Source organism: Oryx dammah, unplaced genomic scaffold, assembly GCF_014754425.2.
Source record: "Oryx dammah isolate SB20612 unplaced genomic scaffold, SCBI_Odam_1.1 HiC_scaffold_4, whole genome shotgun sequence".
NCBI lineage: Eukaryota > Metazoa > Chordata > Mammalia > Artiodactyla > Bovidae > Oryx > Oryx dammah.
Window position 1 is genome coordinate 37,306,162 of NW_024070188.1, and position 14,733 is coordinate 37,320,894.

Below are 14,733 nucleotides of genomic sequence, written 5' to 3' on the forward strand. Positions count from 1 at the left end.
ATATCTGAATACTGTGAAACCTAAGTTTTCTCAATATCTTCAGTTTCAATTGACAATATAAATTTATCTACTATATCTAAAATCTATCCAAAAAACAGGAGCTCCATGAAAATATTCTTTCCACAAGTCAAGATATTCAAAACCTCAACTGTAAATTTCAGAAATATATACCTGCACATACTATTTGAGTCCTTCATAGTGTCTTGAATTTCTCTTTGGTTTTGTAGGAATGAATTTCAGTGTCTTCCATGTTACAGGAGTAAAATAAACTTTCTCTTTTAGAGTAATTTTAGATTTACCAGAAATCGCAAGGGTAGTCCACAGAGTTCCTGTATACTCTTTACCTTGTTTCCTCTACTGTTAACATTTCACATAACTGTGGTCTATTAGTTACAACTGTGGTATATTAGTAACTGCATTACTATCTTCATTCAGGCTGCTATAACAAATGACCATTGACTGGGGACTTTAACATCAAACATTATGTCTCATATTTCTGAAAGCTGAAGTCAGAGATCAGGGACCAGCATGGTTGCGTTCTGGTGAGAATCCTCTTCTGGGTTGCAGAGGGCTGACTTCTTATATCTTTATGTGGTGGAAAGAAAGCTAGCTAGCTATCTGATCTCCTCTCTATTAAGGGCACTAATACCATTCATGAGGGCTCCATCCTCCTGACCTAATCACTTCCCAAAGTCTCCACCCCAAATACCATCACATTGGGATTAGTATTTCAACATATGAGTTGGAGTCGGGGGGACATACGCATTTAATCATAACAATTACTGTAAACTAAACACCATCCTTTACTGAGATTTCATTCATTTTCCCTAATGTCCTTTTTCTGCTCCAGGGTGTTACTAGAATTACATTAGATTACTACATTACATTTAGTTGTTGTGTCTCCCAGCCACCTCTAGTCTATGAGTTTCTCAGTCTGTCTTTGTTTTTAATGACCTTGACAGTCTAGAAGTCCTGGTAAGATATTTTTAAAAATATCCCTCAATTTTCACTTGCTAGATGTTTTTCTTATGAGAACCCTGGGATTATGGGTTCTAAGGAAGAATGTCACAGATGTGAAGTGCCTCTCCCATCACATAGAAGCAGAGGGCACATGACATCAGCATGACATCACTAATTAGGTTAATTCTGATCACTTTCTTAAGGTAGTGTCAGCTAGATTCCTCTACTATAAAGTTATTTTTGTTTGTTTTTACATTTTATTCTTTGGAAGCAAGTCACTAAGTCCAGTCTATACTCAAGGAGGAAAGAATTAAGCTCCAATTCCTAGGGAGGCAGCCTGTTATTTACATACAATATTTGGTCCTCTGTAAGGAAGATTGTGTCCCTTTCCCCAATCTGTTTATTCTTTAAAAATATGTGGGTTACCCCGATGGCTCAGCAGTAAAGAATCTGCCTGCCAATACAGGAGACAGAGGAGATGCAAGTTCGATCCCTGAGGCAGGAAGATCCCCTAGAAAAAGAAATGGCAAACCACTCCAGTATTCCTGCCTGAGAAATCCCATGGACACTGGAGCTTGGTGGGCTATAGTCCATGAGGTCACAAAGAGTTAGATATGACTGAACATTCACACATAAAAAAATATGAGTGTGTTGCGGGGGGATGCAAAATCAACTGTAAACCTAGAATCAATCTATTTGTCCATGTAGTAACAAAAACATCAGCTGTGAAAGCATGTATTGAGTTGCAATTATTCAAAAGAAAGCCTGCACCCAGCTCCCAGATTCTGGTTTCTAAGTAACATTCTCCAAACTATCAATATATTTATAAACATAGAAAAAATATATATATATACAGTGTAGACAAGACTTTTAAAGAGCATTACTATGAAAGAAAGAAGATAAGAATTAGCTTGATGTGATCAAAGCAAAGGTTTGAATTGCTGTTTTAAAATAGGAAATGGAAGATGGTAACGATCACCCTGAATGTGAGACAGCAAGAGAGACACAGATGTACAGAACAGACTTTTTGACTCTGTGGGAGAGGGAGAGGGTGGGATGATTTGGGAGAATGGCATTGAAACATGTATAATATCATATAAGAAATGAATCGCCAGTCTAGGTTCAATGCAGGATACAGGATGCTTGGGGCTGGTGCACTGGGATAACCCAGAGGGATGGTATGGGGAGGGAAGAGGGAGGGGGGTTCAGGAGTGGGAACTTATGTACACCCGTGGCGGATTCATGTTGATGTATGGCAATACCAATACAGTATTGTAAAGTAAAAAAATAAAAATAAAATAGGAAATGGAAAATAAGCACACATAAATTTCAATTAGAAAGAATAAACAGAGAAGGAACATTTGATGGTGCCAGGAAGACAAGGAAAACTGATAGATTCAAGCCTCCATTGAGGTAGAAGGGCATGAGGCCCAGGGTATGTGGAAGAATGAGGCTCAGAGAACAGAAGGGAAGCAATGCCATTAGGACAAGAGGTTCAAATGTCAGGATAGCTGCAAGAAGTCGAAAGAGTCAATTCCTGATCTTTTCTATTTTCTCTGTGAACTAGGAGATACTTGCAGGAAAGAATTGAAAGAAGAATTGAAAGAATTGAAAAAGCTACCAGGGAGAATATGAGTCAACTCATAATTTAAAAAAAGACCACTGGGCAATGTGAGGGTCCATTTGCTGGGGAAAGCCTGTGTTCGTACGTAGTGGAGACAGTCAGGGTAGGCTGCTCATCCCAGGAAGCACTCAGACTCTAAACATGGGGCAAGTAGAGAGCTGGATTGATCTCAGCATGGGGTTCCTTCAAGTGGGTCCTGTATTGTTCAAGGTAAAGATTAAGCAGCTATGACAAAAAGACCCCAACACACAATGGCTCACATAAAATACAAATTTATTTCTTTTGCAGCTGTCTACTGAAAAAAATGCACAATGTGAGAGTTGTGAGTCAAATTTTATTTGGGGCAAAATGATAACTATAGCCCGGGAGTCAGCATTTCAGATAGCTCTGAGAAACTGCCCCAAAGAGGTTGGGGGGGGGGGAGGTCAGTATATATGAAATTGTGGTGAAGGGAGAGTACACGCAATCAAGAACATATTCTTTCAGAAGATAACTGCTAGTCTCATGAAGGTTGCTGCTAGTCATCAAGAGCAAACATCACATGAAAGATTTTAGTGCTTTTCTAGATAAGAGGAGATGCAAAAATTCGACTCATAAAATCTTCCCCTGAAAATATCTAACAGTCTGAAGGCCTGTTCTGCCAGTTTTTCCCAGAACACAGAATGCCTCACTCCTGATCTCTACTCTGAATTCCTTTCAGGATGTGTTGAAGGTCAGGAACGGCAGCAGCTTGTGACTTACTTCTTCTGGAGGTAGATGGCAAATGTCAACCTTTAGTGTGACATACCTCATAATCACAGGTCCGGGAGGCTCTGGCCCATGAGTTTAGGTTGGGCATGGGTTCCCCCCATCCTGTCCTCATCTGTGCAGTCTAAGTCAGTTACCTGGCTCATCAGTATTCTAACTCATCGAAAAGGGAGGAGAGGAAGTCTAGAGCAAGGAAATCTCTTTTTAAAAAGGTGACATCCGCAAACATCGCTTTCACTCACATTCACTGGTGAGAACTTAGTCCTCTGGCTACCCTTGGCATGGGATGCTAGAGAATATAGAAGAGGAGAGGGATTGGGAGGGGGGTGGGTCTGCATTCTCACAAGGGGATCAAAGAAGGACAAAGAGGTTACTGTGTAGGAAGGGGTTGCAGGATGGACCCTGGAGCCTGGGCTGAATCAAGGCTTAAAGAGAAGAACTCAAGAGTTGGTGGTCTTGGAGAGAATACAGCCTTTGCACTAACAGTGAAAAGTGAAAAATAGCAAGAGTTTCAGATTTCAGAAGTGCAGACTTCAGGATGATAACTAGTTCTGGGATAAGGCCTGGAAAGCGTGTGACCAATGTGGAGTGAAGGTAAAGCTTATTAAAAGGCACTGTGGAAATATTCATTATTGACGTTTCCAGGTGTCATCTAACTATAGGCCTATATCAATGTCATGAACTAGAGTTAGAAATTTAAATTTTTACTATAGCCTCTTTTTCAATTAGCAAAATTTCTTCTAAACCTTGGGGTTGACCTCTTGCAGGTCCTAAAGCTTGAACGCATAGAGATTTAGGGATCTCACATTTCTGTGTAACCTGACTTCTTCAGTTGGCACTTAGTTGCCACTGCCACCAAGTGGCCAGTGCTGAGAATTGCCTCTGGTTCTAGACTCAAGTGTCAGCGAGGCCTTTGCCTTTCCAAGACACAACCTTCTATCTGGGGAGGTCCATCAACTCTCTAAGGTAAAATTTGTGTGACAGGTTCCCAGTGAAATGTGCAATACATCAATCCATCAAGTGAGAAATTATATAAAAGGGCAGCCTGATAGGTGATCTTTTCAAGCACATTCACATTTTTCTCTTGGACAATTTTAAATGGAAAAAGTAATTTTCAGAATAATGGTATGCCCATGAAAAAAGAAACTCCAAAACACTGAAAAACAGAAAAAGAGTATTTGATGATACTATCTTCATAGACAGACCTAAGTGCTCAAATCCTTGCAAACTTCTCACTATGGATGGACATTGAAACATGGCAGATGGCATGGATATACATGGGTGAAACATTAGGAGCATAGTCTGCTCACATAACTTTCTCCTTTTTCCTGTATAATGAAGATATTTTTACTCCATACATAAGGATATTGTGTACCTTTGAAATACCCATTTGGAAGACAGATGAAATTAGAATTGAAAAGCATACAATAAAGCACTGGGTCCTCTCCAACATCTCCTCAACTTTATTGTGTCATTTCAAATAAAACTAGCTAAAAAGTAAACACTGGAAGCCAAATAGCTTCCTTCATTTATTCAACAACTTCAAAAATTATTTATTGAGCCCTCACTATGGGCCAAGTAAGTGCTTACCATTTTCTGAGTGATGGAGATTCAGTAATGAACAAAAGAGGCTCAAATCCCTTCCCTCATAGATATTACATTCCAGTGGTCTGCAGTAGATATTATTACCCGTGGATCATAGGTAAAGAAACTGAAACCCAGAAATATAACAAGTAATTGACATCACACGTTTTAGGCACAAATCTGTCCTACAACAAAATTTGCTCTTGTTATTTTTACACTACAAGCAAGGAGTTGTAATTTCTGTCCCAACTGTAAGTCCTGCAAAATCTGCCATATTGATTGTTACAGAGGCTTTCTGACACATGTGATATCCTTCGCACTTAAAGTATCTCTTTAAACTTACCTGATAAGAGTCAAACTTAGCTCAGTGCCTCCATTTTCCTCCGTGACTGTCTCTTTACTGCAATATATTCAAACTAGTCTAGGTGTGTGTCTGTCCCCTTCACTGGGTTGTGAGCTCTTTATGGCAGGAGCAATGTCTTACTTATCTCTGTGTCCAACAACTCCAGCCACTGGTAAGAGCAAGAACCAGTGGTGTAGAATTGACAAAGACCAGCATTTTTGAAGCATCCATTGACTAGAAGCCCTGGCCACCTCACCTTCATTGCTATATCCCAACAGATTCTTGAAAAATTCTTGTTGATCTGAACTTATTTGGCTTTAGTTTGCAAAAAGGGAGTGAAGTTGTTAAAGGAAAGAGAGACAGACTAAGAAGCTCAGCCTTGAAAGTAGATGTATTTTATTTCTTCCAGGAGTATAATACCTCCAAATAGACTGAAGGAAGTGAAGTATTTCCACTTGATAAAATACTTTCCTATATTTAATCATATTTGTTTATCTTGTAAAGTGGGTAGGGCAAGTTTTATTGTCCCCATTTTATCCACAATGAGGTTGAGACTCAGAAACATTAAATGACTTTCCACAAAGCACACAACTTGTAAAAAACATCCTTAGACTTGATTCCAATTCATACCTAGATTCACATTTAGAACTGCCTTCCTTATCACGCTGCTCCTACAATTTTTTTGAAGATTATATTTATTAAGACTGGTTTTAGATGCTCCTCTAAACTTTAATATCAATTCTTCTATAAACATGTTTTGTAATCTGGAAATTGTCAAGTACCTTATGACATTTTTACTGTACAGTAGAGTTATTTTTGCTTAGTACACAAGGATACAGTGTACCTTTGAAATAAGAAGAGATGAAATCTGCCAGGATTGAGAAGACAGTAAACCAGTGAGTTTTCTTCAGTCTCTGCTTTGGCTTTCAAGTGACTCTTTACTAAAAGTGGAATAAATTAAATCACTTTTTGAGTATCTGTATCATGGGGTCGCAACGAGTAGGACACGACTTAGCAACTGAACAACAACAACATTCCAAATTGAAGTGCATTTATAAATTACTAAAATAATAAGTTGAAAATATAATGCTGGAAATAGAAAAATATGATCTTTAAATATTTCATAAATTCTCTGAGAAATGAACTCACTATAGCTTACTGCAATGAAATTGAGAATTCTGTTCTTCCTAAGAACAGAATCATGAACAACCTAAGCTTGGAGAGGTGCTACTCAGCGGAGTACATGCAAAATGATAGCTCCAGTTGTCTCCCAAAGCCTGGAGGGAGAGACTTGTTCCTGCTGCTGATGGACTTACTGGGCTGGACCCCTTTGCAAAGAATTCTCCTGGGTATGCAGACTGCTAACTACCATTGGCGCATGTCTGCTAGTATATTTTTGACTAGCTGTAAGTTTGCACATTTATGATTCATAGCAGTAACATCTATGTTGTGACTTGTGTTAAGAAGACACACCCAAATGATTGCCTTGCATACATGAGATAGTTTTTCCCTACCCTCTTTTCCACTCACCCTCCAAATCCACTAACCACCACTGCCAAGTCTAATCAGAGTCCTCCCTCAAGGTTTGCCATGCTTTCTTCTGTGCTCTCAAAGAATGTGTGTGTGTGTGTGTGTGTGTGTGTGTGTGTGTGTGTGTGTGTTCGTGAAGCTCATTTGAGGGGGAAATGAAATGATAAATGATAAAACCTTAGAATTCTGAGCTACTGCTCCCAAGGAGGGTAGTAATGGTGCCCCATAGGAAGTATCATGGTACCCACCACATGTCTGCTTTGTTTCCAGTTTATACCTAATTTTGAAGACAAAGGGAATCAACCATAACATTCCCATTCCTTCCCCAAAGTAGTAGAATACATGGGTGGCTGCCCCAGGGGCTCGCAAAGCTGGCATTAGACACTATTAATAATCACACTGAGACAAAGTCATCAATGAAACTGTCCCAGGCAAACTAAGATATATAGTTACCTGAGTTGTAAGCACCATGTACTTCTCAGAGAAGGCTTTTATTCCTACAAACACTGAAGTCAGTAAAACTTTAGCAAGTGAATTAGCTGAAACTGAAAACAAGATTCTAGCATTTCTATCTCAGAGGCACTGGAGACATATCAGAGGGTTACTGAACCTGAGACAACAGGAGAAATATCAACTGGATTAAACCAGTCAATTTACCTAAATTTGCTACATCAAAGTTTTTCACAAGTTCTTGAGGATAGAGTTAAATATTAACATCTATCTTCTTCTAACTTATACATGGATTATTATGTACAATTATGCTCAGGATAACTGGTTAGTACACAGTATGTAGTTCTCATTTTGAAAATTAAAGGTGGTGGTCAACAGTGAGTCCTTGTGGTTGTCATTCTTAAAATCCAAACAAAAGCACCTTTTGGTTTTTCAAAGAATGAAAGTTAGGCTGTGTTCTCTGCCTTACTAACCTGTCAAAACCCTGGTCCTTCAAAGGAACGTACTTATTGAAGTAGACTTCCTTCAAGAATACTGAATGTACATGTTTTATTTCTATCTGGAAATACATTTATCGTACCTCCATTTCATGCTATATTGCAATTATTTATTTATTTTCTTTATAATATTGCAAATATCTCACACCTCGTTGACAGGGATGACATCTTGTCCATCTTTGTTCCCCCAATGCTTGGAATAATTACTGGTGTGTAGCAGGTGGGTTCGCTTTTTGGTTGGTTGACTGGCTGCTTGGTTAATTTGCAAGTTAGTTGTTTAGCTAGTTTGACTGGTTTCCCAAGAAAAGAAAATTAATTAGCTCATTACAACCTTCTTTAAGCAGAAAACTATAACTTCTTCAAGGTGAAAAGTTACAATTTTACCATATGCTATCTTCAAGAGTATTTGTCAAGGCTTGGCAACTGCACTCAAAACATGATTGAGAGATTATTGAGCAGAATATTGTCAATACTGTCAAGTTCGTCACCTGTCTTTTTACCCTCATTACTTTCTTCAAGTCTCTGAGCACTTTGTCAAATGTAAATGGATGTCTTTAAACATGCTCCTAAAAATACCCTTTAAATGCCACTGAAAAAAGCTTTACTAACACTTTAACAGATAAAAACTTATCATAGACTAACCGTCTATGTGCAAATATAATGTAATAAAGTTCACCTAAGGAAAGGAAAAGTCAACTGATTTTTCATGTTAAAACATTCTAGATCATAATGATTCACAGTTGCTAAAACAGCATACATGATAATCTATGATTATTCTTCAAAAACTTGGGAGAAAAAAGTATAAATTGTTGCACTGACCTCATTGCTAATGAGGCCCCTGTGAGTGTTTGAAATGAATGCATATGTCAAGGACCCTTAATGAATATAAAAGATACGAACAACTCATAGTCACCCAAAATAAACTAAAAGGGAGTTGTGTCCTGGAACCACTGTGTCTTCTTTGGTGCTTGGCATTGTGGCAAAGCTTGGAAAACAGCTCTACTGTGTGTGTTCCATCCATCTTTCTCAAAACTGAGGAGAAAGTAATGAGTATTTCTGGTTGCTCATTTTTGGTTTTGGCACCAACATGGTTTCTGAATGAACGTAATAGCAATTTTAATACCAAATATTAGATATCTGATGTTTTGGGGGGAGAACCCATGAAAGTAATTAAAGTTGATCAATTTAATTCATTGGTTATTTATTTTTAAATAAATGTTTTTATACTGATTGTGAAGTCATTCTGAAATAAGGCTGGCATCAGCAATGGAAAATAATTTTTAATCATTTAGAAACAGGGAGCCATATAATACAAGTCACTGAGGTGAAATTCAGCAGCCATGAGAAGGCAAATAAGCAAAGTTTAGGGGCTTAGACCTGGAGGAGTCGTGATGTGTAGGAAGCCATTATAACACCGCTCGGGCCGTGCTCTCTGGCTGCTGCTGCCACCCCCGCCCTTGCCTATGGTTCACATTACAGATCCAAAACCATGACTGACTCCAAGTACTTCACAACCAATAAAAAGGGAGAAATCTTTGAATTAAAGGCTGAACTCAACAATGAAAAGAAAGAAAAGAGGAAGGAGGCTGTGAAGAAAGTAATTGCTGGTATGACTGTGGGAAAGATGTTAGCTCTCTCTTTCCAGATGTCGTGAACTATATGCAGATAGACGCCTGGAACTGAAGAAGCCTGTGTATCTCTACGCTATGAACTACGCCAAGAGTCAGCCAGATATGGCCATCATGAATGTCAACAGCTTTGTGAAGGACTGTGAAGATCCAAATCCTCTGATTCAAGCCTTGGCAGTGAGAACCATGTGGTGCATGCAGGTAGACAAGATTACAGAATATCTCTGTAAGCCCCTCAGCAAGTGCTTAAAGGATGATGATCCCTACGTCCAGAAGACAGCAGCAGTCTGTGTGGCAAAACTCCATAATATCGATGCCCAGATGATGGAAGATCAGGAATTTCTGGATTCTCTGCGGGATCACATAGCTGATTCAAATCCAATGGTGGTAGCTAATGCTATAGCAGCATTATCTGAAATCAGTGAATCTCACCCCAACATCAACTTACTCGATCTATATCCACAGAACATTAATAAGCTACTGACAGCCCTGAATGAGTGCACTGAATGGGTCCAGATTTTCATCTTGGACTGCCTGTCTAGTTACAATCCTAAAGATGACTGGGAGGCTCAGAACATCTGTGAGCGGGTAACTCCCTGGTTATCTCATGCCAACTCAGCAGCGGTGCTTTCAGCAGTAAAAGTCCTAATGAAATTTCTAGAGATGCTACCTGAGGACTCTGACTACTACAATACGCTGCTGAAGAAGTTGGCCCCTCCACTTGTCACTTGGCTGTCTGGGGAGCCAGAGGTGCAATACGCCTGAGGAACATCAACCTAATTGTCCAGAAAAGGCCTGAATCTTGAAGCAAGAAATAAAAGTTTTCTTTGTGAAGTACAATGATCCCATCTGTGTGAAACTAGAGAAATTGGACATCATGATTCCAAGCCAACATTACTCAGGATCTGGCTGAACTGATAGAATATGCCACAGAGGTGGATGTTGATTTTGTGTGCAAAGCTGTGCAAGCCATTGGATGGTGTGCCATCAAGGTGGAGCAATCTGCAGAGCGCTGTGTGAGCACGTTGCTTGATCTCATCCAAACCAAAGTAAATTATGTGGTCCAAGAGGTGATTGTTGTCATCAGGGACATCTTCCACAAATACCCCAACAAATATGAAAGTATCATTGCCACACTGTGTGAGAACTTAGATTCACTGGATGAGCCAGATGCTTGAGAAGCTATGATTTGCATTGTGGGAGAATGTGCTGAAAGAATTGACAATGCAGATGAGTTACTAGAGAGCTTCCTGGAGGGTTTTCATGATGAAAGCACCCAAGTGCATCTCCCTCTGCTCACTGCCATAGCGAAGCTGTTTCTCAAGAAACCATCAGAAACACAGCAGCTGGTAAGCAGGTCTTGAATTTGGCAACAGAGGATTCTGATAATCCCGACCTTCGAGACCAGGGCTATATTTATTGGCGCCTTCTCTCAACCGATCCTGTCACAGCTAAAGAAGTAGTCTTGTCTGAAAAGCCACTGATTTCTGAGGAGACAGATACTATTGCACCAACTCTATTGAATGAGCTAATCTGCCACATTGGTTCTTTGGTCTCAGTGTACCGTAAGCCGCCCAATGCTTTTGTGGAAGGAAGTCATGGAATCCATCGCAAACACGCCAATACATCATGGGAGGACTGATGCAGGTGACAGCCCTGTTGGCATCACTGCCACTAACCCAGGACAGCCTCAGGTTATCCCCTCCCAGGGTGACCCTCTGGGGGATCTTTTAAACCTTGACCTTGGTCCCCCAGTCAATGTGCCACAGGTATCGTCCATGCAGATGGGAGCAGTGGATCTCTTGGGAGGAGGACTAGATAGTCTGGTGGGACAGTCCTTCATCCCATCATCAGTGCCTGCAACCTTTGCTCCCTCCCCTACACCTGCTGTGGTCAGCAGTGGTCTGAATGACCTATTTGAACTTTCCACAGGGATAGGCATGGCACCTGGTGGATATGTGCCTTCTAAGGCTGTGTGGCAGCCTGCGGTAAAGGCTAAAGTCCTGGAGATTTCAGGAACATCTACTCACCCCCAAGGGCACATCTATATGGAAATGAACTTCACCAACAAAGCTCTGCAGTACATGACAGACTCTGCAATTCAGTTTAACGAATAGCTTTGGTGTCATCCCCAGTACTCCTCTGGCCATCCATACACCACTGACACCAAACCAGAGCATTGATGTCTCCCTGCCTCTCAACACCTTGGGCCCAGTCATGAAGATGCAGCCTTTGAACAACCGGCAGGTGGCTGTGAAAAACAATATTGATGTCATCTACTTCAGCTGCCTATCCCACTCAATGTGCTTTTTGCACAAGATGGCAAAATGGAGTGCCAGGTCTTCCTTGCAACATGGAAGGATATTCCATTGAAAATGAACTTCAGTTTCAGATTAAGAAATGTCATTTAAATGTTGACACTGTTCCCAGCAGGTTGCGAAACAACAATGTTTATACTATTGCCAAGAGGAATGTAGAAGGGCAGGACATGTTGTACCAATCCCTGAAGCTCACTAATGGCCGAGCTATGTATCCAGCCAGGAAACCCCAATTACACAGTTGCTGAAGTGGAGACCTCCCAAGGTCTCCCAGTACATCTATCAGGTCTACGACAGCATTTTGAAAAACTAATAGACTGGTCCAGTGCCCTCCGGCTACCCTATGATCGGTGCAGGCCAAGAACTCTTAACTGGAAGAAATTGTTATTGCCATGTAGAATCTGAACCCGAACACACTGAGGCCACCCGCCAAGGTAGTGAGTAGTTTAACCTGTGCTAACGCTGGGGCACTGCCTGTTGGATAGTTTTAGCTTCCTGTGAACATCTGTAACCACTGCTTTAATCATTTCCCGCCTCGTGCCACCTGCTGCTATCCGTCCTTACGTGTCGGCTTCTCCATGCTGTGCTTACAGTGGCTGGCAGTTTTGAGTATACTTTGATATTCCGTAATCAAGAGTTCATTTCAAAAGCAGAAAAAGACAAAAAAAAAATTCTAAAGCAACGAAAAGTGTCACTGAAACGTAAACTGCACTTTATTGTTTTATATTTTTGTACGTATGAGAAATTGAGGGAATAGTGTGTAACTGAGAGCAGTGTTAAAGCAACCGCGCAGTCTGGATGCAGTTTCTTGCCACCCTGTAGCAGCCTTGTTCCTGATCACTTTTTTTCTCTCTAAACTCCTTTTCCTGTGATTCCTCCTGCCCCGTATTCTCATCTCCTTTGATGCTCTGCAGCTAGGAATAATGGTCCTCCTTGAATGGTGCTGGAGGGTGTAGGAAATGGGCCTTGACAGTACGGAGGCTGAGAGGAATGAGAACTTAACTACATTCCTTTCCACAGATCAAATCCTTGAATAACACTGATGAAAGAATTTCAGTAGAGATGGGAAACAGGAATCAAAATGCCCTCCTTACATCTCCCACTCTGGATTTAATTTAATCTTAGGTCCAATTCACATCTAAAATCTTGGTTTTAGAGTTGAAACCGACTTACTTCACATAATAACTCATCCAACCTCGTTTTTCTAAAAAGGAAAAAGATAAAAGACAAACAAGATGTTATTGCCTCAGGACTGTTGACTATTCGGTACCAGAGGTGGGGGGCTGGGTCTCCAAATCCCAGTCAATGTTGTTCTCACCGCAGGACCCTCTCATTGACTTTCTTTCCTCAATGCCTTTCTCTTACCTTTCCGGTCCTGCTTCCTTGTGGCTCTCCTCACACTCCACGCAGATTCTGGTGCTCCATTCACTGGCATCCGGTGGCAGCAGAGTCTCTGTCCAGGGACCTGAAGGTAAACCCTGATGCCAGAATGAAGAAGTAGCACATTTGCCCCCGGAGCCTCAGTGCTGGAGGGCACAGGGTGGATGCGGGGATGAAGTGAGCTTTCGGCGCTATACAGTCATCCTTCAGCTCTCTGATCCGCTCGACACTTGTGTTGTTTAGGCTCCCAGGCAGCTGAGATCACTTCAGAGCTTTTCATCTCTCAAAAGATCGGGAAACGTGTGAACCCCTTCCCGTCCCCCACCCCACCCCCGGGCACATTGGGTGTGGTCTGTCGAAGAGAAGAGTGCTTAGTGTCCGGAACACCCGTCTGTTCAGCAGTGTTCGCAGTTTCCCCTGTGGTTACTGCTGCTGCCTGGCACCGGGGATTCAGGGTCCATGACCGAGACTGCCTCTCAGATGCCCCTGCTCTCATCAGAGGCGCCTGGGCCCAAGGCCTCGTGCAGGACTCAGACCTGAAAGTGAGTCCAAGAGGAGGAATCTTAGAAAACAGCAGAAACTACCCCGCAACCGTGTTGCAAGTGAAATGACTCTGCCTCATACCACTTATGGAGAAGGCAATGGCACCCCACTCCAGCACTCTTGCCTGGAAAATCCCATGGATGGAGGAGCCTGGTGGGCTGCGGTCCACTGGGTCGCAAAGAGTCGGACTCGACTGAGCGACTTCCCTTTCACTTTTCACTTTCATGCATTGGAGGAGGAAATGGCAACCCACTCCAGTGTTCTTGCCTGGAGAATCCTAGGGATGGGGGAGCCTGGTGGGCTGCCGTCTATGGGGTCGCACAGAGTCGGACACGACTGAAGTGACTTTGCAGCAGCAGCAGCAGCATACCACTTACAAAGCTACAGGGAGCAGGTCCCCCAAAGCAGTCTCTTAAGCCTTGAGACTCTCCACGAGAATTCCTGGGGTGTGGGACAGGAACCCCTCAGGCATGTGGAGAACACGATTGGCACGGGATGGTGGGTGGGAGGTGGGTAGGTTGGTGACAGGCAGAGTAGAAAAGCGGTGGGTGAAGCTCCGTGGTTGGGAGATTGCTCGTGGAGTCAGCGGGATACAAGCAGTGAAGAAGGTCCGCACTCCAAACGCAGTGTTCTTGCCTCGAAGCAAACCGCAGGTGCAGGCAGCAGAGCTTGTGGCAGGGTAAGCAGACAGTGCGGTACCGAGACGTGTCCCTCCGCCCCTGAAACCCGGCGTCTCTCAGCCTCCCCGGCAGTCATGGGCAACAGCTGGAATTGTCAGCTGACCTGACAGAGCCGGTCTGCAAGCCCTTCGCTCCTTGGAGAGGCTCCCTCCCAGTCTGCCTCTGAGCAGCTGGCGAGGGATTCTGCTCCATCGAAAGGACCTCTCTCCTGAAGAGACAGAGCCTGTTGCCTCCACCGCAATGTCTCTCGGGGCCCGTTTCGAGCTTGGCCGAACTGGGGAACGAGTGGAGATTGCCCTGCAGTCCCCTATTCGCCACCGCAGCCTGTCTCTGTAACGTCAGCCAGTGTCTCACAAAGGGCACGGGAAACGCAAACACCCAGCCAGAACTCTTGCTGGTAGAGATTCACTGAGTGTCTGTCCTCACCTGAGCTTTTGCGTGTGTCTGCA

At 42.4% G+C, this 14,733-nt stretch overlaps 1 protein-coding gene and 1 pseudogene across 1 annotated transcript; one reads left to right on the forward strand and one right to left on the reverse strand.

Annotated features, from left to right (window-relative positions):
- The first annotated feature begins 9,173 nt into the window (after positions 1 to 9,173).
- LOC120862952 lies at positions 9,174 to 11,994 on the forward strand (annotated as a pseudogene).
- Positions 11,995 to 12,366: 372 nt separating this feature from the next.
- Positions 12,367 to 14,476, reverse strand: LOC120862649. The gene is made up of 5 exons (XM_040238737.1): positions 14,388 to 14,476; positions 13,392 to 13,597; positions 13,047 to 13,200; positions 12,855 to 12,885; positions 12,367 to 12,624 (listed from the first exon to the last, which is right to left on the reverse strand). The coding sequence occupies exons 1-5, from the start codon at positions 14,474 to 14,476 to the stop codon at positions 12,403 to 12,405; spliced, it is 702 nt and encodes a 233-aa protein (XP_040094671.1). The 3' UTR covers positions 12,367 to 12,402.
- Between the last annotated feature and the right edge of the window lie 257 nt (positions 14,477 to 14,733).